Source organism: Ciconia boyciana, chromosome 1 (assembly GCF_034638445.1).
Source record: "Ciconia boyciana chromosome 1, ASM3463844v1, whole genome shotgun sequence".
Taxonomy (NCBI): Eukaryota; Metazoa; Chordata; class Aves; order Ciconiiformes; family Ciconiidae; genus Ciconia; species Ciconia boyciana.
In genome coordinates, this window is record NC_132934.1 from 79818061 (window position 1) to 79845689 (window position 27629).

The following is a 27629-nucleotide window of genomic DNA, read 5'->3' on the forward strand; positions in this document are numbered from 1 at the left end:
CTACAAATGAAAGAAAGAAGCGTTATCAGGTGTTCTTATGATGCTGATGACACAGTGCATCTGGAAGGAAATGTGGAAAATTTGTATCCCTGTATTTCAGTAAGAGGCCACAAAATCCACTCCCCTTGAAAAGGGAAAAATTGAGGAAGGATCTTAGAGAAATTGCTCTGAATATCTGCAGTGTGTATTTTTCAAATATGCACACACATATATTTATATATTTTAATATATTTACATATATTTGTATGTGTGTGTATGGAAATACATGCATGATGTGTGTGCATATCAGGCTTTTTATTTGGGATATACAATGCAATTTGAGGAGTGCCTTTTTTCCTCTCTCTGGGTAGGTCAATGTTTTTTTAAGTAGCTATGTATATATTTCTTTGTCTTTAAAAGATATAGTACTTACCCAGAAAGGTGTTGAGACAAGTAACCGTATTCTGTGTGATGGCTAACATTACTGAGAATACATGACTGTTAATGCCTTTTTAACAAGCCTAACCTGCAGGCTGAACTCGGCTTCAAGGCAGGGTGCAATCCATGCAGGTAATTGGGATGCAGCCGCTGCAAGAGCCTTTTGGCGTACCCTGATGTGCTCAAGAACAGCAGCCTGGATGCGCTTTGATGAAATAACCAGGAGAGCTGCAATGCATACCTGTTAGGATCCTTCACAACCAGTATCATACTATTATTAAACCTTCACCCCGTGGATTAAAGTTCTCTGCACAGCGCAGATACTAAGAGGAAGTCAAAATCATAAATAAGCCACTTTGTAGGAAACTGCTTCATCAAATCACTGGATAATAGCCCGGCTTTTACAATTCTCTTTGAAATCATTTCTGCGGGGAAATAGTTCATGCATAAAATCAGGAGTTGGAGATTGGTTGGAAGAGACGAGAACAGGGTGGCAGTAAAAAGGAAAAGCAAAGCCAATTTCACTGACATAATAGAGTATCTATTCCACAACATGTAAAATAATAAAGCTTGCAGTTAAAAAAAACCTAAGGAAAATATAATTAGTGCCCAAGAGCAGCTGAGGCAAACAGTAGAGGGGAAATGGGAGTTCATTCACACGACACAATTTTTGGTGCTTAATTTCAGCAGATAAATTATCCAGCGTGTCTCCCTGGGGTTTTTCTCTGGTTGAGAAGCAGGAGAGGGTCCATGTAACACCTCCCCCGGAGCAAGTTCGCTCTCTCTATTGTGGAGAGAGTCCAGAGAGGCTGTCAGCTCACTTAGCCTGTCTTTTAGTCTTTTAAGTTGAGTGGTGTGAATAGTCTTCAAAATGCCTTTGGGTTTCCCTTTACCCAAAGATTGAGGGAATGCTCCTTTTCATTCTCAGCCACAGGAATTAAACAATAAGATCAAAATCTTGTAATCTCCTTGGGAATTCCTTTTAGCTGTATGGGATCTAAAATGCTGGTTTTCCCCTAAATTGCTGGGCAAATGAAGGCAGAGGCTAATCATACAGCTGGCTTTCGATGCAAACATTTCCACTGTCTGGTGTGGTGACATTTGTTTGGGATCGCCTATAAAACAAATATCTTAATCGTTTTTAATACCTATGCACAAGTTTAAATGTCATTAAGCTGGTCCCTCATTGGTCTTATGGTCTGTTTACAGAATAAGAGGACCTGGAACCAAAAGTAAATGTTGTTATTCCCATTTTTTTGGCCTTTCATAGTACCAACTTATGGAAAGGACCATCCTGTAGAATAGAATCACACTAGGGTCTCCAAACAGGTAATATTTAGTGTATTGCTTTCAGTAAAAACAGCACAACTGAAGATTTTGAATTTACAGCAGTATTATTCCCTCTGCCTCAGCGCTCTGTGGGACACATTACAAACAGCAACCATGTATTACGTGAAAACTGCCCTCTTTATTCTTCATCAAACAAACTTTTTAAAGCACATATATCTGTACTGCAGGAACGTGCAGGGAAAAAAAATCCTAGATCTTCATTTAAAAAATGAGATGCAAATTTTAAATTTGCAACTTCATCTCTCTTCTCAGAAAATGATCCCATACAATTTCTTAATAGCAGCTAAAACACCAAAAGGAAAATACTTGCCAGCCTTTGGGCGTGCTTGTTCTCCAGAGAAACAGTCTGAATGCACAGAGATGCAGACGGGGACTTCGGATTCAAGGGGAAAAAAGTTTGTGGGTGAAGTTCAGCCTACAGTGCGGTTTGTTTTGCCTGCAGGAGGTTTCTTACAATATCAGTATCACAAACTGAAATTGCTTACAACTTCCCCTGCCTTTCCAACTTTGATGTTCTTTTCCCTTAGACATAGTTTTAGTTGTGTGTATCCCATATGTCCTTGCGGCCATCACTTGGAGAGAAGAATGTTGGGTCTTTACTGTACCACTTACAGTACCACCTTCACTGTGGGAACTGTCATTGCAACAAAAGGTCTGAAGAACTGGAAAGGAAACGTGCAGTCATTCTGTCCAGTTATGAAAATTGCTATGAATGCAAATTATCTCTAGCATTATAGAAAGCGTTTTCTGTTGAATGCCAATAGTGCCTTCAATAGTGAAAGGCATATTGAGTATTTGCATGGGAAAGCTGGTATAAGGGGCGGTCTTGATTTGTTACATTCAGTATCACTTTTGAGTTTTAACCTTAAACTAAGAAAGAAATCCATGGAAATATGTTTGAAACTTTAAGTGACCTACTTGCAACATGCTTTAGATTTGTTAAAAGATTTGCAAACCTTTTGATGAGTTTCATCTACTTTCCAGATGTCATCATAGAAAAGAATGTAGTATTACTGTTTGCTATAAAAACTTCCTGCAGCTCTATTAACAAGTTTCCCATGATGTAATTAGAAAGAAGGTGCAGTGTTTTCTTTGGCGTCTGTGGGTAAAATGCTGTGCATGCTTATACTGCTATAAACCCAGGGCAACTCAGTTCATTTTAATGAAGTTGTTTTGGACTTGGTTCATGTGGAATTTGGCTACACCTTTATCTATAGCTGGATATCTTCCCCAAGGGGCAAATACAACAAAGGTTGTGCGTTTTCTTTAGATTTCATATCGGAAAACACTACTCTCAGTATCAAGGAGGTTGCTACTATTCTGACCAAGGTAAATGCTGTAAAATCTTTTAGGTCCAGATTCAGCTAGGTTTTCAGATGTGTCCATAACTTGCTTGAATAAGCTGGAGCATGTGCAAGTGCTGAAGTCAGGGCCTTCAAGCCTTTGCTCTACACCTCTTATTCCTCTTTCTTCGCTAATCTGTTACATGAGCTTCATGGTCAAGAACCATTTTGGAGTCTGATGCTACATTTCTATCACAAAACATTTATCTCCTCCTCATTTGAGCCTCCCAAAGTCTCTCGTAGTAGCAAGGTTCGTGCTAGTGCCAATTTCTCTGTACCACTGCTGTAGATGGATGACTTTGGACTTTGATAGCAAACATGGGCATGTTCATTACCGTTTCTCACAAAACAGAAAAACTGCTTTGGACTTGGAATCTGCCTGTCATTTCTCACCCAGAGAAGCCTGTACACAAATGGCCTTTCCATAAGGCCTTGTTGCCCTCTTTCTTTTTTCTAAATAAATAACAAACAAAAATAAAGGGAACTAGAAGGGGAAAAAATTAAGTTTTAATGGAAATACATTTCATCTTTTGCTTTCTGCTTGCCATAAAACATTAACATAGTAAACAAATTGATCTTTGCTTTTAAATTCTTTAATAACATACAGTATTTTGAATTTTAGCATGGCTAAGGTATGGTTAAACCACGTTGTGTCGCTGGTCGCATTCAAACCTCTATTGTCACAGTTCTTTGACATCAAACTACATTTATTAAAATGAAAGTTGTGTGTAACCCACTTCTGTTCATAGACACCTTCGTTAAAAGGTCGCCATTTTGGGGGGACATTTCAGTACTTTAGTGGTAGTGGTGTTTTCTGACCAAAACTGCTTTTTCTTGGGACATAGTTCAAAGTCCATGCATTTTTGTGGTCAGCCCCTGCTTTGTGCCATACAGTACCTTTCTTAATGCTGCACCCCTACATGAGCAAAGCTTTTATAGGATGCTCTGAAATGTTGTATTCTAGACAGCTAATCCAATTGTAGGACTGTTACAATGGTGTTACAGTAGCTGACAGAGCTATTTGAAATAGGGGTATGCAAAAAAAAAGAGAAAGTGTCACTTTGGTCCACTTTTCAGAGTGGTTGGTGTTATAATATATAACCTTTTTTTTCTTTTTTAATGCAGTGTAGTTCACAATAATTTAAAATACTCTATAGACATTTAAACGATATACAATAATATAACTTAATTGGATTCCTCAATTGTACTTAACAAATACTATTCTAATATATTTACAGTATCTAGTACCATAAGACTGTGCATTACTGTGCTTGGGAGCTTTATTTGCTTCCTGTCAAGAATGTAGTGAAAGTACAGTATATCACTATTATTCAACAACAATACCCATGAATCAAAAGGACTTTAAATTATATGGAGCAACTCTAGCATTTTTGGGGGCCCCTGTTGACTTCTGTGGAGTTGCACTCATTCACACCAAGGCTGGTATTTAGAAACCAACAGCAACAACAAAAAAAATGAGCTCTTCAATTTTGGATTGCTGCGTGAGAGGCTCATCAAAGGGGTCTGATTTTCAGAGGGTAAGTGCTTGGGGTCAGAAGGCAGGTCCTCATGAGTGTTCAAACGAAAGTCCCCAGGTGATGAGTGACTTTTGATAATGCAGGTCCGTAAAATACGGAGGTAATCCTGGCTCATTCACGTATCCAGCATGGGAACTGGTAGAGCGGTAGCTCCACCAGCCCCTTGCCCCAAGAGCACCATGTGGTGTGACAAGTGCTTCCATGTCAGGTGGGGAGGGCTCAAGGCTGTGCAGCCCCTCAATAAAAGTAATAAAATGAAACAAAAGCTAGAAATGCAGATATGCAGACGTTAGGAAATTTTTAATCCAAGTTTTCAGAAAATCAGGTAGGGACCCTTGCTACAAGCAAACATTTTCATGATTAAATGTGCTGTGTTGTAAATGGGCATATCTGGCTCTTGGGGTTAAAAACACTAGATTTTACAGTAGTAAAATATCTGAGGATTTTTTTAAAAAACTCTCATAGGGAAAAGGTGTGTGAATTATAATTGAGTGCTGGTGTAAAAAGTCAGCTTCTTTCTTAACATTCATCTATTTACCAGGGGGTACATTATTGCCAACCTTAGAATAACAGCAACACAGACTAACCCAAATTTTAGCTTTCTTACACTTGTGAAGCCACCACAGCTCACAGGTTGCAGCAACCTAGAGCTCAGTTACCATATTTTTATTAACTTCTCAGTTCATACTGAGCATAAGTTATTTAAAACTATTGGTAATATTAACTTTCAACCGTTAAAGGCAAAATGCAATGCTTGGAAGATCCTGCCAGTGCATTTGACGGCAAAGCAAAACCTTTATTTGTCGAAGCATGTCTTTGTATCCTAAAACTCCCTACAAGGAGCTGAGGGCAGGTGCTCCATGCCTCAAGCCTGAGTCTAAAAAGAGTCATTCTTATTCAGGAGGCAAGCAGGAAAAGTCTTTATCAAGCATTTGTAACCACAGTTTTGCATGATCTTTTTGCTCAGTTCTGGTAATTGCTTAAGGCCTACAGTAATTGAACTCTCTAATAGTGGAGTGACAACAGATCAGTAGCATTGAAGAACTTAGGGAGAACCAAATACAAAAATCATAAAGTCAGAGTTCCAATAAGTTTACATTTAGTACAGAATTAAGACATAGCTACCCGTTAGTGCTTAGAATTTTTTGATACTATTAAAAACATAAATAATTATTTTTAATGTTCATTCAAAGAGTTCCAGTGTCACTGGCAGCTGATGTAATTTTGTGAACTTTTTTTTTTCCAAACTGATAGTAGAGTATTTCCGCCATAGATTTTGTCTCCCTACCAGTTGTTTTCTCTCTACCTGCTTTCTTAGAAATTTAGTTTTTTGCAGCAAGATTGCTGTGTTCTAGTCAGTGAAGATTTCATTTCCTTAAAAAAAAGTCTCTATTTGCACAGGGCTCGGTGGTTTTGTTGTTGTAAAATAGGAGAAAGTGTCTTTTTCTTTTAAATTTCATGGGAGCTGCAATGCAATCAGCTTCTCTGATATGTATAACTTAAAACACTTACTAGGAGAACTCTACAACACCCAGATTGTAGTTAAAAAAAAAAAAAGGGGGGGGGAGAAAGTATCATGTGGTTGTCAACATCACCTTAATCCTGTTGCCCTTGTTTCCAAAGCAGTTACAACAGCCAGCCAGCCAAAATGCACCATCCTTAGAAGTGTAAGTAGTGGGGAGGGATTGGTTGTCGTGGTGTTGGTTGGGGCTTTTTTTCCCAAAGAAGATTAGATGTGCAAAATGATGCTGTCGTCGTTTGTTGTACTCCACTTTCTTCACTCATGGTGATTTGTTCTGTTCATTTGCACATGATGCCGTTATTTGCAGGTGAACACCTCTGTCCGCTCGCTACACGTGTTGCACTTCACAAAGCAGCACCAGTGGAATTTGCAATTACATTGCCACACCTTGGTGTACTGGTGTGTGTTGTACCCTCTTCCACAGCACATCATGTCGCACCCATCCGCATTGGGAGAGGTACGGTTGCAGAGTCGTCCCTGGGTACCGACGCTCCCTGTGGAAGCATCTTCCTCACAGTAGTTGGGTGACTTTTCGATATACACTAAATCCGTTTCCATGGGTTTCTGGTAACTCTTAATCTGCTTGATCTTCAGGAAGGTTGGCTGTCTTAGTCTACTGGCTCGTACCACCTCCACCTGCACTGCAGCATTGTATTTCTCTTTCAAAATATATCCAATCTCTCTGAATTTAGGAAGCGTGGTCCAGCAGGTCTTAGTTGTACAGGAACCTGAAACTCCGTGGCACTTGCACTCCAATTTCATTCTCTCTTCGAGAACCTATGTGTACAGACATTTGCATATTGTTACTGCAGGAAAACGGTATTGCAAGCTTGCCTAAATCTCAGTCTGTTTAGTTCATATGAATATTCTTTACTCGGGTTGAAATTTTTCAAATGCATGCTCATAAATCTTCTCACCTCCCAGCAGAATGCTTGTAACACATTTTATTTTACATGGCGCTTGGTTGGAAACACAGCATTTTGTCATTTTATTAGAAACATCTGCATTCTGTTTCCAAATATCGGAGAATATTTACTTAAATTTCAGAAGATGTGTCTTTAGAGCCAAAGTAATTCATGGGACTCCAGTGACTTAAAAAAATTTTTCAAACCATTTTCAGTTTGAAAACAGAAGAAAAAAAATGGTTTAAGTTTCAGAATATTTAATCTTAATTGCTTTAAGTAATGTTCAAAGAACGTTTAAAAAATTTTGACCAGCTTTAATATCACAGAACAATATATACTGTGTGGCCGAATAGGCATTCATGTTCACTGCAGAAATTAAGAATTTCGCCTATACCGGCAGTGGTAATACCAGCATACCTATTAACTATTCCACAGAGCACACCATCCTCTTTAAAAGCAGCACTCCTTGCAGTATCTAGCCCAAATATCAAGCAAATGTTCACCCACAAATACATTTTTTGCACCAGGGCAACGATTGCGCAACATTAGAGGAAATACAATCCACTGAAGGGTCCTGCTAAGCGGTGAGCCAAAGAGAAGTGAGAGCATTTATTATTGCTATTGCTAGAGGAGGTTAACCTGGAGGAGGTTAATCCAGCATCAGATGGTCCCTATAAGGGACCCAGACTGGCGGGTGCTCGGGCTCACGCTCCACTCTCGACCTCCCACCTCTGCTGCAGCCAAGCCATGCCATGGCTGGCACATCCCTCCTTCCCCAGGCAGGGCCATATGCCTGGGGGAAGGCAAGCAGATGCCCGCCTGCTCCATGTGTGCGGCAGAGGGGAAACCGGCCTCACGGAAGCGCCTCTCTGTTTTTCTGCCCTCGCGCTACCACTTAAGCCTGACCACAATTACACCCACAGTCATCATTAGCTTATGAAAATCAAGACCTAAGAACAAAGCAAACTGATCTTTCCCCTTTGCAATGGGATGCTAACAAAGAAATATGAGCTACTGAGCTTGTCTTAAAGCATTACTGATGCTGCAGACCATCTCCTGTAGTGGTTTCGTTGCAGATCCCAGAACATGACTGAAATGGGCAGAGGATAAAAGGGCCGAAATCTGAGTACAATGGCGTAATGAAGTAGAAGGGAAGTAAAAAATGCTTACTGCTTAAGAAACTGGCCTTAAAATAAAAGCTATACAGAACTGGTTATCCCTGCAAATAGAGGGCACCCTCCTGAGTTGTTTGAGTTTCACTTAAATTGTATGTTTTGTTTTTTCCCAAATTTCTGGGGTTTCAATATTAAAGAGAATATTTAGTTTTGATTCTCCCTTGCCAACATACAGTAGCAAGTACAAGATAGCTGAGCATCCTATTCAAAAATACCTTAGACCTTCTGGAACCACAGGCTTTTCCCAGGTCAAGGTCAAGTTAGCCTTTCAGAGGCAGAAAAGGTGATTTCCAGGAAGGTTTACTGGATTAGGGAAGAAGCTACTATCGCTGCAATTATTCTAAAAAGAAAATCAGCAAGGCTATGATGAGCTGCTTTTTGTGGACACTGGAAAGGCCACTGCTCTCCAACAAACGGTATCATCTTCCTGTCTTCCCTACAGAAAAAAAAAGAAGCTGGAAAATTTGATGCCTTCTGCTGTGGTGGCTGCATTTCAGTAGCAGTGAGTAGAGGGATGGCTTATGAAATACTCCAGAGTCTTTCAGGATTCCTCTGTCTCTACCTCATGCCTATACAGAAGGATGTGATTTTTTTCAAAGACCCCCAAACAAGATTCCAATCCTGTTACACAAATCTGGGTTAGAATAAGCTATCAATATTTAGATGTGCATGTATATATACACATAAACATATATGTATATATACACACATATATATACACATAAGTTTTTTATAAGTTTTGCTTGATATTGCTGAAATACTTTTTTTTCAAACTAGCCTGTTTCTACAGCTCTCTCTTTCAACCACTGATCAACATACAGTTGCAGCCAAAAACACTGCAGCAAAATCCGTGACAAAAGGTGGATGGAGGCAACCTTCCCTACCCCTTCACCACAAAGCACTATAGGATCTAAGGACTTCCAGGAAGGCATTACTAATGGGATGGATCTGCTCCTCTTCTCCCTAAGTAGCAAGTCTTGGTGAAGAGCAGGCTTGTGGTTTAGTACGCATTTTGTCATGTTCTGCATGTGTTTCTGATGTCTGGATTTTGGTTGAAAAGGTCAAGTCAGTAACTCGCTCAGAGTGGGAGGAGGTGAAGCTTGTGAGGCTCCTTATTCTTGTGTGGGCTCAACGCTCTGGACACTGTTCTAAGGAGCCTCCGTCTCTGTCACTGATGTGCTTCCCTGCTACAACAGAAAGTGTCATTGTTCCTGAAGGAACAAAGATACCACCCATGCTGGTGTCCTAGGTGGTACCTTTGTATATGTACATTTATATATGGATGTGTGTGTGCAGTTGGTTGAGATGCTGCCATTTATATACAGCACTGCTTGGCACCCTCTGTAGTACAATCTCCAGCAACTTTATCCTAAGTCTTGATTTCTTTTTTTGTTGTCTTTCTGACGATCCAGTTTCGTGAGTCATTTTGCTGTACAGAAGTCTGTTTTCACTGCTGTATTTTTTCAAAGGTTCCCACTGTTTATGATGGTGGAAGAACTTGCAAATGCAAGCCACGCAGGCTCAAAAAAGCAGAAGTTTCAAAAAGTATTAATTCATGATCCTGAAGCCAATCTCGCAGGTTTTTTTATTTTTTTGGAGGCTTCTCTCATGAATGTGGAATGCTTGGGGTTACAACACTGAGCGCAGGCCCAATCATCAGGTAGTTAAATTCCTGAATGCTATAATTTGTGTGCCCACAGTCAGCTGTGGGTATAGAATTGTGCCCAAAAACTTGGAGGTCAGGGAATACAAGGCCCAAACTAAGCAGATTCTAAGCAAGACTTTTTTTCCCTTTCCACCCAGATGCTGCAGAGCATTCCTCTTTGCTGACAAGCCAGCACACTCCAGCTTTCCCAGAGGTATGTCTGTAAAGCTCCATGAAGTGCCACACGGAGGTCCCCACGTATGCCCTGCCGCTGCTGCTTTGCAGCTTACCGTGTAGATGGCAAGCCGCACCTTGCTGCGTGGTCTCTCGAGCAGCTTTCCACTTGCCAGCAAGGTGCCACTGGACCTGGCAAAAGTGGCAGGATTTGACCCTGTTCGCTGTGAATGAAGAGCAACTAATGTTTTTCTTCCTAAATGTCCCCTCCAGTTCAGTATTCCTCAGCAAAATTCCCATCAAAGCTTTGACCCTGAGCCCTAAAGGTACTTATTTACTCAAATCTAATACATTATGCCAAGCTAGATGCTTGATTAAAGATTGAAAATCATTAGCTCATACGACCCACTCTCTCAGCAGTTTCATTTGTCATATGTCAGTGCCTCGTATCTAATCTTGAATGGTTTACAGCAAGATCTACCTCCCAAAGCAAATTCCCATCGTTGGACTGTGCTGCCTCAGACTAATCGTAGGAACATTCCTTAGGTCCCTTTTCCACATACAGGCCCACTCCCACCCCAGTATCATCTTGCCAAGTAAAATTTTCTAACTACTGGTACTTTGTTAAATGAATTGTGAAATATAATGTCAAAGCTTTCTTATCCCACATATTTTTATACCTATATAAATCATACACTGAAAATGCAATTTGAGGGTAGTCCGCTGCCAGTTAAGTAGAAAAAGACTTGCGAAGACTGAAATAAAACAAAATGATACGCATGAAAAGAAATTCATTTTTTCAAGTTCCATATCTAGACCCAACTGCATAACATCAGATACAGTTTCTGTACATATTAAAAATCCTATCTGGATAAAATATGTAAAAACAATAGTAACATTTTGTGTGTGTTTGTTTTGGCTTGCTTTTTCTGGTTTGTGTTTTCCTTAGTGGAAATGCACATTTTTGGACCAGATGTTGAACGTAACAAAATCCATATTACTTTTTTGACTGCAGTATCAAAAAGAAACAGAAGACTTTAGGAGTTTTCCCCCATCAAATATGCAAGTGATCAACTTTTGTTTTGGGTAATACCAGTACCAAAAGAGAAGGATCCTGGTCATAAGATGTCACCACCCCTTTGCTACTCGAGCGGCTGCAGCCATGCAAGCTGATGGCGTGTGGGCACTGCCTAACCTTACTCTCAAGTGCAGCCTGGGGTCCACCACAGCTGACGAAATGCTGATCTCATGGACCCATCTGGGAAACAAAGTTGGGTTTGTTTGAGTTTGGCTTTTTAACTAGGATAGCCAGGGGTGTAACTAACATCAGTACGGTGTAATGCTACTCCTCTAATAAAAATGTCCTGAAAATATTCTTAATTAATAGCAGATCATAGAGCCCAAAACTGAGCAGTTCATGTCATGTCTCCTCGGGTTGTGCCCAGCCCTGTGAAGAGAAGACATGGAGCCAGCAGGAGAGGAATATGGGTGCTGCAGCTGCATATTTTTCTTTCTGCTCCTCTCTAAGTCTGCTCCATCGAGCATCAAACCAGTATTTATACTCTGTGGGATGGGAGATGGGGAACTGAATTACTGTGCTTACTCCCTCTCTTGTCACATCCCTGTTTTTCTTACTGTTTAGTTTGATGGGAGTAGGGAGCCTCTGCTTTGCAGTGGGTCAGCATCCAGCCACAGCGCAAGACAGCTTTTCCCTGGCGCTGGCCAGAGCTCAGCAGGGCTGGGGACTCTCTGGCGTACCAAGAGGTGTCAATTCACCTCCTCCTACCCTTCACCTGCCTCCCTAGGTAAGGCACCCACTCCCATACTATTCCCACTGAAGGCATTAAAAAAACTGAAGAAGGCCCACTGGTCTCTTCACCCAAGTTCTCCTCTTGGCTAGCAGGAAAATAAGCCTGGGATTTTGAGACCTCCTGCCCATCAGATGAAAGTCCCCACTATGATGAGGATGGCCTACAGCGCCTAACCCACCTGTGCTTCTTCCTTACCTTCTAGAAGAAGAGAAAATAGCTTCTAAGTTTGAGCAATAAACTGCTGCAATTGGTTAAAACTTTCTGAATTTTATTTTTACAGTGAAATGTTGCAAAAATAAAAAATATTGAGAAGCAGCCTTTAAAGCAATCCCAAACCAAATGCGACTGCAGTATTTCACTCGCATTTCTGGTGAATTTGCTGTAAAGCTTGAAGGTAAGATTTTAAATACCATCTTAAAGGGTTAAAAATATTTCATTGCTGGTTTTATTCTGTCAGGCAGTATAGAGATATCAGGTTTGAGGGGGTACAGCAATATTTTACTAGATGGATGATATCTGTCTTGCATACATTGCATGGTATGCATGGGCATATGCATTTCTAGAATAAAACCATTTAGCAAGTCCTAAAATATTTGGCTATTCTCCCCCTCTAATTTTAAAGCAAAATGTTCAAAAAGTAGGATAGTACCAGATGTAGCTTCTGGCAGCCAATGCTAAGGGTGTGTTTCTGGAAGAAAAAAATAGGCTAGTAAATCCAGCCCAACTGGAAGCAGGAGAACTATCCTCATGAGATTTTGAGCCAAAGCTTACATATTCAGGGCATATGGATAAGCATTAGTTATCCATCCAACCCACCCAAGCGGTAACACCAAACTTTTTGAAATTGGATTTATATCTGTCTGCAAGTCAATTTAAGTAGGAAAGTATGCCATGAAGCACAACTATTGAAAGCTTTTCTTTCATGAGTGCTCTCACAAAGGATGTGCAGTGAAATAGTTTGTCTCTTTTAGAGAAAGAAACTTACAGCAAATGATGAACTCAGGGCTGTAAAACCTGGAAAGTCACATTCTTTAAATAGCTGAAAAGACTTAGGAAACAAAGTCACATTTTGAAGAATATTTTAGGCTTACAGGAGCATAAAATTAGCTGGCTTTCAGTTTTGAAACTGGGATTCGGCCTCTGCTGCAACTTTGGAGCATTTCATCCAGAGTCGTCTTCTGGGGATTGCTTCTAATTTTTATGTCCCGTTAGGTGACAGTGAGGACAGTTTGCAACATATTAGGGCATGCTGTGCATCTTGCAGAAGTGAGCTTATTAATTTAAATATTTCATGTGGGGTGAAGTGAGCTAACACTTTCCTACATATTTTATGCACAAAGAGACAACACATAAATACGTATAAATCTGCATAATTATGCACACATATATATGTGTGTGTGTATGTACATATATAATGTGAATGGTGACCAACCAATCACCTCACTAGCTGTTCTACCGCCAAAGCATGTCAGCAAAAAACCCTTCCCAGTACCACAGTCCTGTGGCGCCAGGAACTGTGAGAACGAGCCATGGCTTAGATGGAAATGTTGTCCCAAGTAATTGAATAATCTCTTCTAAAGAGAGTCTGAATTTTATTTTTTTTGTCCCCACACTCTTATTGTTTCAAATGTAAAATAAGATGTTGTCATCTTCCTGGCATTCAAAAAAAACAACAAGAAAAACCCATCGACATTACAAAGGAATAAATATTGGGATGGTACCAGGCTGAGTTGCTGGCAGTCAGTATGATGGGTGTGTTTCTGGAAGGGAAAGAAATAAGCCAGCTTTTTCTCCACATAACCACAGTCACTGTCAATCGTAAGATCCTAATTGATTGATAAACTGTTAGAAACATTTATTTTCTTCGTTTTGGTAAAAGCTGTGATCTGCTACCAATTTGTCAGCTTGTTCTTTTAGCTCCCCCCTTAAAAACAAACAAACAGAAAAACCCATTTTTATAATTGAGATTCCCCATGAGAGCCGGTCATTGTTTTGAAGCTTTCAACAAAAAGTTAAGATTAATGGTGTGCATTCCCAGATGTTACTCTTTCTAAGTTCATTTATCCCAGAATAAAGATACTTGTTTCTAAAAATACATGGTAGAAAGCTGTCTCATAAAACAGCATCAAAGCTTACTTGGTTTTGTTGGTATTTAATTTTTCATTACTCTATCAAAGTTTTGCCCACAGATCTCTCTGTAATCAGTCAGATTTGCAACAAGCCATTCTTTCAGTAACATTTGCATTAGACTTACACTAGTCTTCCTTTGGGGGCTTGTTTTCATTTACCACACTTGTACTTTCCATCCTGAATCATAGCGGCCATTTAAAAACTGATGGGGAAGTTAGCTACTTTGGTCTTTTACACAGCATGGCGCTGTTTTGCCGCAAAGCATAAATCTTCCATCAGTAGCGTCTCATGTCACCAGGAATCGCTAAGCATTTATTTCTTCCAAATGGCACCGATGGCAAGTTTATTATTTTGTCACTGGTGTTATTCATTACGAATTTACTAGAAACTTCACAAAATTGCCATTAGCTTAAATAATTCTTAGAAATGTAATGCAGACCAATTAGGGGATGCAGTGAGGGGCAATTAGGGACTTCATTTTTCCAGAGTCATCAGAAATTCCCTGAAAAGCCTAAATATCGTCTGTTTTCAAGGAGGTACTTTATCAGTGTTGTGCTGAGCATCTCAGCCCCAGACTCAAGTTAAAGAGCCCCCAGAACTCTTTCCCCCCATCTGTTTGCAAAGTTTGTGCAATAATTTATACAGCGTGCTGTTTTTTCCTCAAAGAGAAATTCCTCAGGACTCTATTTTTAACAACAGTGAAATACCCGCAGGCCGGCTATTGAGAACATCCCTATGAGAGCAAAACATTATAGTCACTGCTATAGTTACAAATGCCTCTGACTCCCAGGCACATCTGGGACAATGCTGGGAGAGATTGAGGATGGGCAAAATTCCTGCCCCGGGGCATGAAAAATTCCATGTGATGGTATAAGAGAGCACCCAAATAATTGCTCTGGGAGCAAAACTGCTGGTCAGAGTCCTGGGTAATGATCCTAGCAATGATCTTCTGGGCACCTGGTAGAGGTCTAGTGAGGTCATCAGGAGCCTTCCACTGACTTCAGAGCAAGTTGGAAATAACTGTAGGTGGGGTTGGGAGCTCTTTGCATCCTTTTTTCCTCATGTTTCTGTTATTAGGAGGCTCTGGGATCTAAAGAGAAGACTAAAATGAAGATAGCAGATTTATTGGCTGAATATTGTTGTTCTTATCTGACTTAAAAAGCCAATACAGTATGAACTAAGCCAGGACTGAATAAGAACTGTGAGCCTTACCATTATAAATGTGAAGGGCAAGGGGCGTGGGTTTAATAGTGAAAGTGCTGTAACATATAAGACCTTGGGAAATGGACCAGTGTTCATATAATCAAGTTGGTGGATTTTTTTCTCTGTACCAGTTTTGGTAAGATTGAACTGTAACTAAGAAATATTTTAATGGTTGGTATTAAAATAAAAATATTTTAATATTTTAATCCTTTACTGTCTTGGCATTCCCACCCTAAGGTTGAAAAGATTATTTGAGAACTTCTGAAGCAACAAAGAATTAAAAAATAATCTGAGTTGCCAGTGGTCTCCTTCTTACCTTTTATTCCTATTCATAACAATGGAAAAATATCCTTACTTTGGTCCTTACTAATAGCAATCATGAACCAGAAGCTTGGCTCCAAACTGTTTGGAAATTTTAAGACAAGTCTCATGCAGATCAGCAAGATGGTACGGACAGAATCTTACTCAGAGAGGTACGAGCTTTTCCCAGTTGTGTTGTGAGATTTTGGAAGGGGAAAGGAGGAAGATGGAGGTTCAGTGTTGTGGTTCAGCAAGTGTCCAGACATAAATGCAGTATTTCTGACTTGAATGTGAATAAGGACCATGTGGAGCATGTCAGAATGACATCCATACATAAGTAAAATTTCCTGGTTTCAGATTTTGTTTCAGGCTCACAATCCAAGTTTACGCAGGATCCCCAAGACTGTCCAATTTCAGGTGGATGTAGGTCAGATTTCAAGTTTGCCTGGATTCTCAGAAGGGACTTGTGATTTCATGTTGAAATTGCACAAAACTCTATGGCTGCTTTCTTAAAGGTCCAACCCAGAAAACAAAGAAAACGTATTCTTGTTTCCAGAGTTTTGTTCTAACCTTAAGTTTCAGTCAGTCTTGAATTCAGAATGTCTAATTTATACAAATAGCAGATGATCTCAGATGAACCAAAATCACTAAGTATTACATACTGTACAACTTTGCATATTCATTTCATGGGAATGTATGTCATAACACCAACATTATTTCTAAACATGACCCCCAAACCATCTTTTATATGAGAGCATTCCTCGGGATTTGATGGATTGTACTTAAAAACAAAAACAAAAAGCTGCACCAAATCCTTCCAGTCATCTTTAGCTTTTGAAGCAATATGGTGTATTAATGATTACAATGAAAATATATGGGTACAAATAACTACCGAAAACTGCCAACAACAAAAAAGTGGGTAAATTCCAAAATACTATTTATAAAAAACTCTACTGGGAAAAAAAAACCCTATGTTGTCAGTATTTACCAGCCTTCTTATTCCTGTCTCAAAAACATTAAGTGAGTGTTATCACTTGTTTTTGCAAGAACATTTCCAAAAAATTAAGTTTTTAAAAATGTTAAAAGAAATGCATTTGCATGAATGCTGCTCCCAGAAATATCTGTAAAAACACGCACTTCTTTGGCTTGCTTATGTCCCCCTGCTTATGAAATTCTGATGAAGAGTAAAAATATAATTTGCTTAATAAGAATCAGCAATGTGGTCTAGTGGTTACTGGACTATATTTAGAACTGGAGGACCTGGGATCAGTGCCTGGCTCAGATACTGTGCTGCCTTCTGTCCTTGGGCAAGGAACTTCACTATTCTCCATCTATGCATCTGCTTTTGCTCTTTTGTCCCTCTTTCACATCTAGACTGTAACATGTTCAAAACAGGACAGGCATGAACATCTCCATGGGGGTGGCACAGTGCCCACCACAGTGGGTTGCCAGTTTAAGCAGGGATCATAACGCATCTAGCAGTAATAAATGCTCCGTTGCAAGTTTAGCATGTGACTTCCATCTTACTTTGCATCCAAATGCAATGCATGATGCCAAGGTGAAACATCCAGGCTAAGAGAAGTGATCAGACCTGGAGCTGGTCTTCCAAGCTGCAATACAGCAGTATGAGGTGTTCTTACCCCCTAAACAGAGAAAGTTTTGGGAAAAAATGTTGTGCTCCTCTTAAGGATGCTTTTCTGTCTGGCTCTTCAGTCAGCTGTCTCCTTCATGTCTGGAGACCTCAGTATCGAGCATCAATTGAGTATCGATCCTGTCTCTACACTTGAGATTATGCCCCGTCACTGGTCTCTTTCACCATGTTGAATGTATATAATACTTTCACCCAATGGATAACTGCCCATACACCACCTTCAGTTTCGGTGCACAACCAGCTGTAGTCCCCAGGAGGTTTTGTTGCATGAACTGGGTGTTAATAAGCATTCTCCAAAATATAAGCAGTGAGATAATTGTACTGCTTCTGTCACCACCAATTCAACCATCTCTGCCCACCTCAGCAGCTAGTGCTCGGTGTAGGACTGAAAGCACACACTGTTTTAGAGGAGAAAATTTCAGTCTAACTTTAGGGGCTAGGTGTGGAGAAGTGGTATATTGGAGTCTCCTACAACACTGGAGGGTAAAAGCAGCATTTTTTTACGTGTGGGAAAACACTTTGAAGGGTATAGTAAAATCTCTCCTGAGGTAGGTATAAATTATGCAGAAAGATTTGTTATACTTTTTAAAGGACAAGCTTTAAGAGCTATGGGGATTGTTATTCAACGGACATAAATCGGCGTAGCTCCACGATGTTTATTGTTTCCATTGCAAGCAACTCAGTCATGGTTGTAGACATGAAACTGTTTCTTCTTCCAAAATGACATGCAGCCGTTCGTAGCCCGCCAGCGAGAAACGGACAGTCGTGCATTTGCTGTGAAGTGTGTATTTCATTAGAGCTGTGGTCAAAGAAGTGTTTTGGGCTTGGATGGAATAAATAGCTGCAAGTGCTGTGGGAGTTCAGCAATGCAGAAACTCAGTCCTGTCCCATCACAAGCCCTGACATCTCTTGCTAGATTTTTGCAAAGGAGATGAAAAGCAGAGATTTATCGTTATGCCAAACAGCTCCAGCAAAGTCCTCTCTGTTATGAGTGGGACTGGAAAGAAGGCTTAGGAAGCAGAAACATTTAGAGGAGTATCTATAATATATGGCCAGCTCTGAATAAAAAGAAACAGCAACAAAATGTAAACATTAGATGCCATCAGGTAACTTGATGTGAGTGTGGGATAACAGCAGAGAGAGGGGTAAGTTCTCAGGGAATGCCTCCTGCCACCAAGCCAGCCTCCCCCCGTCCTCCAGCGCACACGTTTCCCCATCCCTCGTCCTTTCTGGAATACCTTTCTTCCAGCCTCATTGTTGTGCAAGTTCATCAGCCTCCGTGCATTCTTTTTGATTTCTCGGGCATCAACAAACCTCCGGGAGAACTCAATGCCGTATCTGATATCCGCAGAGCAGCCTCCCCACTTCCAGCCCTCCTCCTGGTTGTAGTAGCCCTGTTTCTCTCGGTCACAGCCACAATTGCTGAGGTTGCCCTGGCTGCAGGCGGCCGTGACAGCGTGTGCAACCCCGGCAGCAGTAATGGCATAGGTGAACGCAGCTTCCCTGCTTCCTGTGGAGAGAAGCCAAAAGCTGATGGGTTGGCAGAAAGGCAGCACTTACTAAAGAAAGTACACACATTATCTACAGCAACGGTGACAGGCAGGAATGCGAGGAGGGAATTACTTCTGGTGGGTAATTCTCATTCTTACAGAATTACATACATATTTAAAATGCTTGGCTCAACTGGGGCATATTACCCCAGGTAAGCACCAGCCATATGGCAGTCCCACCTAACCCCCTTCACCAGAGGGGAATTTGGCAATGAGTCTGGACAGTGGTGAGGAGAGGCAGCACGATTTGTTTTTACACTGTCTAGTCAGGTTTGCAAGCTGAACTTTATCTATATTAGATTAATAATAAGTGAGTCACTGGCAGTAATGCTCACTGGAAAACAATAGTTACCTCTAACCGTTGGCCCTGCATGGAAAAAGAAAAGTGTTCGGACAACGTAAGAAATACCAGACCCTTTCAGATGCATGAGAGGACTAGGACACAAATGGGAAAGATTATTAATCCACCTTTATAGATGCTCCAGTAGTGCCCATTAGTGATGCTGAGTGTAAAGTATTGCAAGAGGGGCCTATAGAGACAAGAGCTGGGTAGGTTTTGTTTTCTTTCAAGGTAAAGTAGAGGCTACCCCTTTCCCTTGCTGACTTCTCTTGTGTATTAGTTTTGCTGTAATGACCCTTTTCCACTCCCACTCTGACTCAAACCTCTGCTCTACCTTGGCTATTGACCATACAGGGGGTATGGAAGTGCTGTAGCAGCATTATTTCCTCTCCAAGACCATGTCTTCCATGACAGTATCTCACTTGTTTTGGAGAGGAAATAATGCTGCTACAGCATTCACAGATGTCAAACCAGATGTCAGTCTGGTTTAGAAAAGAGTCTTTTTAGAAAAAAGTTCTTTTTTTTTCCTATGATGCCACTAGTTGCCAAGGTTCCTCATTCCCAATGCCATGTTATAGCTGTTGATATTGAGTATATTAAGAGAGGCAAATAAAACCGCTTTCTTTACTAGACACTGGTTAGCTGAGTTGCCTGTGGCATGCATATAAGCAATGAGATACAGGCAGAATGATCAAAAGGGATGCTACCACCCATTCCTGCTCTCACGTGAGACCGCAATCTGTCACTGACTTAATGTAGAGCTGCATCATGGCCCTTGGTGTTTTGCTGTTCATATTTATAACATTTCCCTACAAGTTCCCTTCTCAGCACTATCATCATTTTCCTCTGTGTGTTTATCTGGTGATAAACAGACGATCTTGTAATACCACAGCCAAAGAATAACTGTAAAGAATTTGCAGAAAGTTGCTGAAATGCTTTAATGACCACACACAGAGCTTTCACATCGTTAATGGATTTGGGAAGGAAAAAAAGAACAAATTTTCCAGAGGAGAAAAAAAAAACAAAAAGCTTAGAAGCTATTTTTTATTTTTTATTTTAGGATTCACAGATATCATAACTATTCTGGAATGACCAGTGCATGGTGTGGGGAGTTTTATGTTTTATATTTCTTATTTTCATACATAGCTTCCTGAAAGGTTACACCACTGCCGGATACAAGAAAGATCCTACACAAGAAACAATCATAAACTGGTTTTTGGCACCATTTACTTGTTTCTCCAAAGCAATAAAAAAGAAACTTAAGGTAAGAGAAAAATAAAAGGGTGCTGTGTTCTTCAAGTACCAAGAAGGTTAAACTGACTTGTGTATTATTTGAGCACATCGTGCAATAGAAGCACTGACTTTGCTTTCAGACACAGAAGTGTTTTGTTGGGGTGTACGATGTGTGTAGTCTGGTTCAGTGGTTCCCAAACCGTGGTCTGCAGAACACTGGTGGTCCAGGAGGCCACGGTAAAGGGTTCGCAGCTAATCCGCAGAGCCATATTAAGCACTGTTTTTAATAGTGTTTTCAATTAAAAGTTTGATGATAACGATGCCTGGTGGTCCGCAAGAAATTCTGAGGCTTGATAGCAATCCAAAAAAGTTTGGGAACCTCTGTTCTAGTTCCTAGTGTGTTCTCTAAAAACGCATATCAATATTCACTCCTCTCTTCTTCACCTGCCAGCTGAAATCAAAGCTGAGACACGTGTTTTAAAAGGTATCCTGTTGACTTGCATGATTTCTTTCTTCATCTCCTTTCAAAACAATCTATTCTTAATCTATAAATTGAAAGATTGGAAATATGAGCTATAATAGAAACTATGTATACAGATACATTTTCCTTCCTCCTCAGGATGAGAGTAAATGAGAGCGCAAAATCAGACCCAGGAAAATTTTTGAGTTCAAACACCTTTGAAAGACATGTAGAAATGCTTATAAATAAGCAGAAACATATTCCTGTCAGGGAACATAGCAACTGTGAGCTACAGTTCAGTAGATTTACTCAGAGATTAACCAGAGGGAGGTTGCTTACGTTTCACGTTTAAGCTCAATGTATTCCACATGTATCCAGAGTAGAAGGTAAGCCATTTTATCATGGCCACTGTGTCTGTGACCTGTCCGTGAGTTTTCACACGGTGCTTCTCTCAATCAGTTTTGTAAAACTAAAGAACATCCTGTCTTCATCTACCTTTCACTCCCCCTCATTCCCATTATACCCCTGATTACCTTCAGGAACAGAGGAAAATATCTTTCCCTCACCCACTTGAGAGCTATAGCCGTGATGGAATTGTCTCAAGTCATGGGATAATACCAAATGGAAACCATACTGACTCTCTGAAGAGATTACTCTTCTGTTTCAATGCAGCTCTAACATAAGAAGGGCTCAGAAATAAGATCTGGCTTGAAAATCAGATTCCTTTTGCAAGTTAAGTTATCCTGCTAAGAATTAAGGGTTTTTTTGTTTTAGGGTGTTTTAACTAGACGATGTTCCAAAACTTCTCTTGAACTTCAGTGTAAGCATTACCTCAGCAGTTCTCTAAAGTCCTAGGATCAGTAGAGTCTATCAGAAAATGCTGATGGAGGAGGGAGGGGAACCTCTGTGCTCAAATAATGTGTCTGCTGTACACAAAGCTTTCCATTAGCATGTCATCACTTGGAATCAGTTCTAAGCAAGTCTTTGTTAGGCAGCTAAAAATATTTAAGTAATGATTGCTGTGATACCTGAATGGAGAACAACAATCTCATTTTATGGAATTTTCTGAGATTTCAAAAATATTCTTGCTCTGCAACGAAACAGAGATAAGTCTTTCCAGAAATGTTCATGAAATGAAGAAAGATTATACATAGCAGAAGATTTGAGATTTGACCCAACTTTGAAGCTACATTTTTATTTTTCCAGTGAATATCGTGGTCACCTAGTTATTTGGCACTCTTTACGCTCACTATCTGTGTCTCAGAAGAAAAATTCTTGTTTGACTTTTTAATGTTTTCTGTCATGCAGACCAGAATAATTCTGTTGAGATTTTATTTTGGTGGAGAAGACACTTTTTTGCACGACCCCTGGATTCATCCATTTCCCTCTTAGAAATGCCTGCTTTGGTGTCAAAGAAGACAGTTCTGATTTAATTCCCAAAACATAGAATGAATGTTTTCGTGAGTAACGTGAATTAATGTCTGATCTAATAACTGTCTGATCTGATAACTGTCTGATCTAATATCTCCATTAGGAGATCACCACCAGTACTAATTGAAATTAGGCCTTTTGTCTTTGGGGAAGGTGCTGAAGGTCGCTTCTTGCAATCTGCCAGGCCGTGAGAGAAGTTGTGTCTGCGGTCTGCCGGTCTGAGTTGCTGCCATTTGCTTGAGTTCGTTTGCATTCTAACTGAGGGCTGTGTTTTAAAAGTGCTCTAATACCCAGTAATGCAGGCAGTTGCTGCTCAGACAGACAGATATTGGATCATTGCTTCCTAAAATGAGTGATTTCTGGCAGAGAGGGTGAGAGGAGCCTATTTATCCGTTGTTGGAGTCATGGAGCAGCCTTTACCCCTAATTTAGATGTCATCTCTGATTAAGTTTTAGACTGCTAACTGAGCACTAAACTTAGTATGGTCTGATGTGGACATCATTACAAGTTCCATAATTGCTATAGTTTACTACACTCTAACATGCATATATTCAGCAGTGTATTTTCAGCATGTAACGACAATCAGCTGAGAATCATATATGCTAAATACATACTTTGATCATTCAGCTGTGAGTGCAGGGTTAAAGATTTAACTGTTTCATAGTTATTAGCAAGGCATCTGTTTTTCTGTGTAACTAGGTGAGAATATTGCTGTTCCACACATCATTCTGAAATGTCTTATGTCAGCAGCTAGATGAATAAGACTGCCACTGAATGTCAGCTATTACAACTGTAATTTAACTTGAAATATAAAACTGTAGAATATACACTGTTTAGCCAGTAATTTGTTAAATCTTGGATCAACAATGATAGAAAAAAACACTACACGCTGCTGTTAAACAAAACAAATTCCTCATGTACTTACACAAGACACCAGACTCATTATATGACACAATACAATATAGGTCAGTCGTAAGAAGAAATGAGCCACAGCAGAAGTTTTATTTTTTTGCCAAACCTATCCTTTTCAACAAGTCTTCTTCTGCAAGTGAAAGCTGAGAACACATTGAGTCATTTTTTATGGGCAAAAGACAATAGATACGTCTAGATGAGTTAAACTAAAACTCAGACAACAGCACCCTAAGTAGTTTAGACAAGTTTAGTTCCTTTGTAATTTTGTATTTTATTCAACACACTCATTAGCAATTCTCAAGGAAAATAATACAAGCTCTTCTCTTTGGGTTTGATCCAAGGGCAATACAAGTCAGTGAGAGTTTTCTCACTGTCTGGAGCAGATCCTTTCTCTACTTGCATTTTCAGTGTAATTAATTTTGGGATTCTTGGTTTATAATCTAAAAGCAGGGATTGGTTTAATTTCTCTATCCCTCTAATTTACTACACCCAGTGCTGCATGTCAGAACTATAAACCACTGAAATCACTTTGTCCAAGCAGAAAAAGCACCGTAGAAAAGCAGGGCTGGCAGGAACTTCAGGAGGGTCTCTAGTCCGTCCCTCAACCCTAACATAGGCTAATAACACAGGTGTCCTTCACAACAGGTTTTTATTTATCCTGTTCTTAAAGATCTTCAGTGGTGGGGATTCCACAGTCTATTCCAGTGCCTCAAGACCCCTACTGGTACATATTTTACTAATATTAACCTGAAAGTGTCTTTCTGAATGCAAGCCCACTGCTGCTTTCTCCATAGATGCTAAGACCAGATTGCTCCCTTCTTCTAGCAGCAGCCTTTAAATATTTACAGACTTCCACCCCTTTCTAGATGTGTTCCATCATCAGTCCTTGCACAGCAGTTTCAGGACTCTGATCATTCCCCCTGCTCTCCCCGGGCTCTCCCAACGGGCTCGCCTGTGCCTTGCGGTGCAGTGCCGGAGATGCAACAGGGAGCTCCAGCTGAGGCCTTGCCTGCTCGGGGCTAGAGCAGAAGGAGCACTTCATATGTCTCGCATGCTACACTCCTGTTTACTCATGCCAGCATCATGTTTTCACAGCAGCAGGACATTTTTGACTCTTACTCAGTTTGCAGTCGTCTTCTGTGCAGCTGCTATCACACCAGATGTTTCCCATCTTGCATTTGTGCAGCTGATTATTCCCACATATAGATCCCTACATATTTGTCTTTCTGATTTGCCTCCTTGTTGTTTTTTTTTTCTTTTTTCTTCTTTTCCAGACCATTTCTCCATGATAATTTTCAATTTTGACCCAAACTTCCTCCAACTTCCTTGCAGTCCCTCCCAGACTGACATCATTTGTAAATTCATGTGCACAGCTTATTCCCTTGGTCAAGTCAAGAGTATAATACTGCCTGGTACCAGATCCAGCACAGATCACAAAGGAAACCTAGTTACTACATCCTTCCATTTTGATAACTACCCTCCAAGTACGATTTCCAGGTAGCATGTACCCATTTGGTTAGCTTTTCCTTAGTTTTCTTATGAGAACGTCATATAAAGCAGTGTCACCATCTTCATTTAAGTCCAAGATATATGGTATAAACTGTTTCTTCTCTGCCTCTGAGGCCCTGGGTGGTAAAAGAAGGAAATTAGATTGGTTTAACATGATTTGTTCTTGACAGATCCTTGTTGACTGTTACTCATCTCCTTGTTCTCAGTTATGAGCTTACAAATGGGGTTTTGTTCCCATATTTTTTCATTTACTGAAGTTAAGCTGATTGGGCCTATAATTCCTTTCTTTTTTTCTTTTAGACAAAGGCAATACATTTGTCTTTTCAATTCTTCTTAATTAGAGTTCTCCACAACTTTTTAGTGCTAATGGCTGTCAGGACTAATGGCTCTAAAATGGCTTCATTAAATGTTCTGAGATGAGGAACAGCTAACTGGAAAGCATTCAACCTGGACAAATACTTCCCTCTATCTAATGCTGAGATGGTATTCCTCTGTCAATGATACTAGTTCTATAACCATCTGCTCACCATTGGCCTTTTTAGGGAAGGCTGATGCAAGAAGTGCTTGGCCTTCTTGACATTATCCTTGGTTTACACTCTCCTTGGGGGTCCACTCCACTGACTAGTGGACCAGCTTTTTTTCTTCATCTTCCGCTCACCAACAAAGTACCAACTGAATGATTACTGTGTAGTCTGTTGTCAAAAAAACAGACAGAGTCATCCATGATCGTGAGGTTCCTCTTGTAGCGCCTGTGCTCAGAAGTGCTTCTGAATGATGAATCTGGTGCAGATTGAAAATCTGTTACTCTGGCAGGACTTTCTGGTCAAATCTGACGGAGTCTTCAATGGTCACACTGGGTAATGGTCTCTTTACAATATTTATTCATTTCCCATTTCCTCCCTAAAATCTTTTTTTTTTCCTACTACAGTCTAATTAAAATAGTTTTGTTTAATCTTGCTTCACCCAGATAGAGCTAGAGCAGGAGCTGCACATGATTTCAGCAGCTTCTTCCTAGACTGCTCATTATGTCTATTTCCGATTACACATTGTTGGGACAGAGAACATTGCAGATTTGAAAGCCGAGAATGTGTAGTGCTATGACATAATGGTGTATTTACAGATTCTTCTCTTATTCAGCATTCTTCATCTCTAGACTCCCACTAAGTTTTTATGGTTGGAGGTGCCAGAATTTTGGCCATCAGTCTAGAATCACTCTGTCAACTGGATTGTTTTCTGTTGCTTATGTGGGTTTGTCAAATTTTCTTTTAGAATGGGCTGTACGTGAGCCAGATTTATTTCACACTTGCCTTTTTGCAGCTCCTTACTGTCACTATTTATATTCTTTTGGAAGCGTGTCTATTAAAAAGAGCTACTATGCCTCTGCTTTTCACATTTTTTCAAGCATTTTTCCAATTTCATGGTTATTTTCTAAAGGCTTGGTGGTACTTTCCACAGTGGTTTCTGTAATGAGGCTTCCAACAATTTACAGAGGCTTTTTACTTAATTTACCCCCTGAACATATTCAGTTAACTCCTGGCAACCGTAAACAATAGTCAGCATTTCGGTTCCAAAGTGAGCATAATTCTGTTGTGTTTTTGACCGTCTTTTGGCAGCATGTCCCTTGGTGGGGTTTTCTGGGACAACTCCTGTGAGGTCAGTAAGTTAGTTGTGATCTTTGAAAGCACGTTTAGAAGTGCCCAGAGAAATACAAAATTTTGGGGGTCTCCCCTGTAAAGCTATAGTTGTTGTAACAAATACTTCTTACTAACTCAGCCCTAACAAACAACCTGTATCTCATTCTTACAGAAAATGGGGAAATTAAGTTTTGATCCAAAAGCACCACTGCTCATTTTTGTCAAGGTTTAATCAGAACATGGTGCTAAGCACTCATTTAAAGAATGCACAAGAGCATGGCTTGAGAAATACACAGTGCACAAAGCATGAGGGGGTAGTTCCCAGATAGACTGTACCATTGAGAAAAGTTTGTGCAGTGTCACAGCCGGCTGTGTTTTCACAATGCTACTGCTAATACTGTCAAAGTAGTATGTGGGAAGCAATAGCTGGAGCAGAGAGATTGTCTCCTGCCTGTGTTCTCCTCTGGACCTACTGATGTCCCATTGTGGGACTTAATGATTCCCTGCTGAATGTTTGGTGCTTTTTCTTTTCAACGATGACTAGTGGTTTGATATATCGTAATATGTGAAAGCTCAGCTGGAGACATCTTGCAGCGTATTGGGGTTTTAAAAAGTTCGTTGCACCCCTTGTCAGAAAGCATGGACTCCTGACGGCATCTCAGAGAAACTGGATCCTGAAGTATGCTAATGTCCTAATATTAAATGGGGCTGTGAGGAATCAAGTGTTGTTAATAATAATTCAATCACTTCAATCTATTCATGATAACAGTTCTTATGTGTAGGATTTGCCTATCCATTATGGTCACTTTTTTAAGGGCTTTTCACAGGGAGAAATGAAAACAACATTTAAGAAAAAGGGAAGGGAAGCTACAGTACGTAGGCACATATTTTTCTTTATTTAGGTTTGCCCTTGATAGTGCTGTTGCACTAGAATATGGCCTGTTAAAGGTTTCTGAGAGATCTGTGTGGTGCTCAGCAAGGGAAATATTGTCCACTCTGACTTAAGAAATAGAAAATATGCTTGCCACATCATTTAAAAAAAAAAAAAGAAAGCAGCAAAAAATAAACCTCCACTCTGAACCTATCAGGGAAATGGAAGACAGTACTACCACATTTTTAAAGTAAATTTGTTTTCAAGTCAACTTCATGCTCCAATTTAGCAGGATGCAACAGCAGGATAGGTTGCTACCAAACCATTTTAGTCACTGAGATTTTCACGTGTGTGAATTTTATAGACTGAGCCTGTAGTGAGTTAATCAGTTCGGAATGGATGTTCTCCTTGGCTGTCAGTAGAGGATCCTTCTGACCTAAATTATTCTATGATTCTGTGATTATATTTGACTTTGCTATGGTCCCAATTTCACAAATACTCTGTCATCCCTACTGCAATGACCAT

At 40.1% G+C, this 27629-nt stretch overlaps 1 protein-coding gene across 3 annotated transcripts in view; it reads right to left on the reverse strand.

The window, feature by feature from the left end:
• Positions 1-6467: 6467 nt before the first annotated feature.
• WNT7B (Wnt family member 7B) overlaps positions 6468-27629 on the reverse strand; it is a 96785-nt gene continuing 75623 nt past the window's right edge. For all 3 annotated transcript variants that reach the window (XM_072876375.1, XM_072876366.1, XM_072876382.1), the window contains 2 exons: positions 18403-18674; positions 6468-6947 (listed from right to left, as the gene is read on the reverse strand). In XM_072876375.1, the coding sequence (XP_072732476.1) occupies positions 6468-6947; positions 18403-18674 (752 nt within the window). The remainder of the gene's footprint in view (positions 6948-18402; positions 18675-27629) is intronic.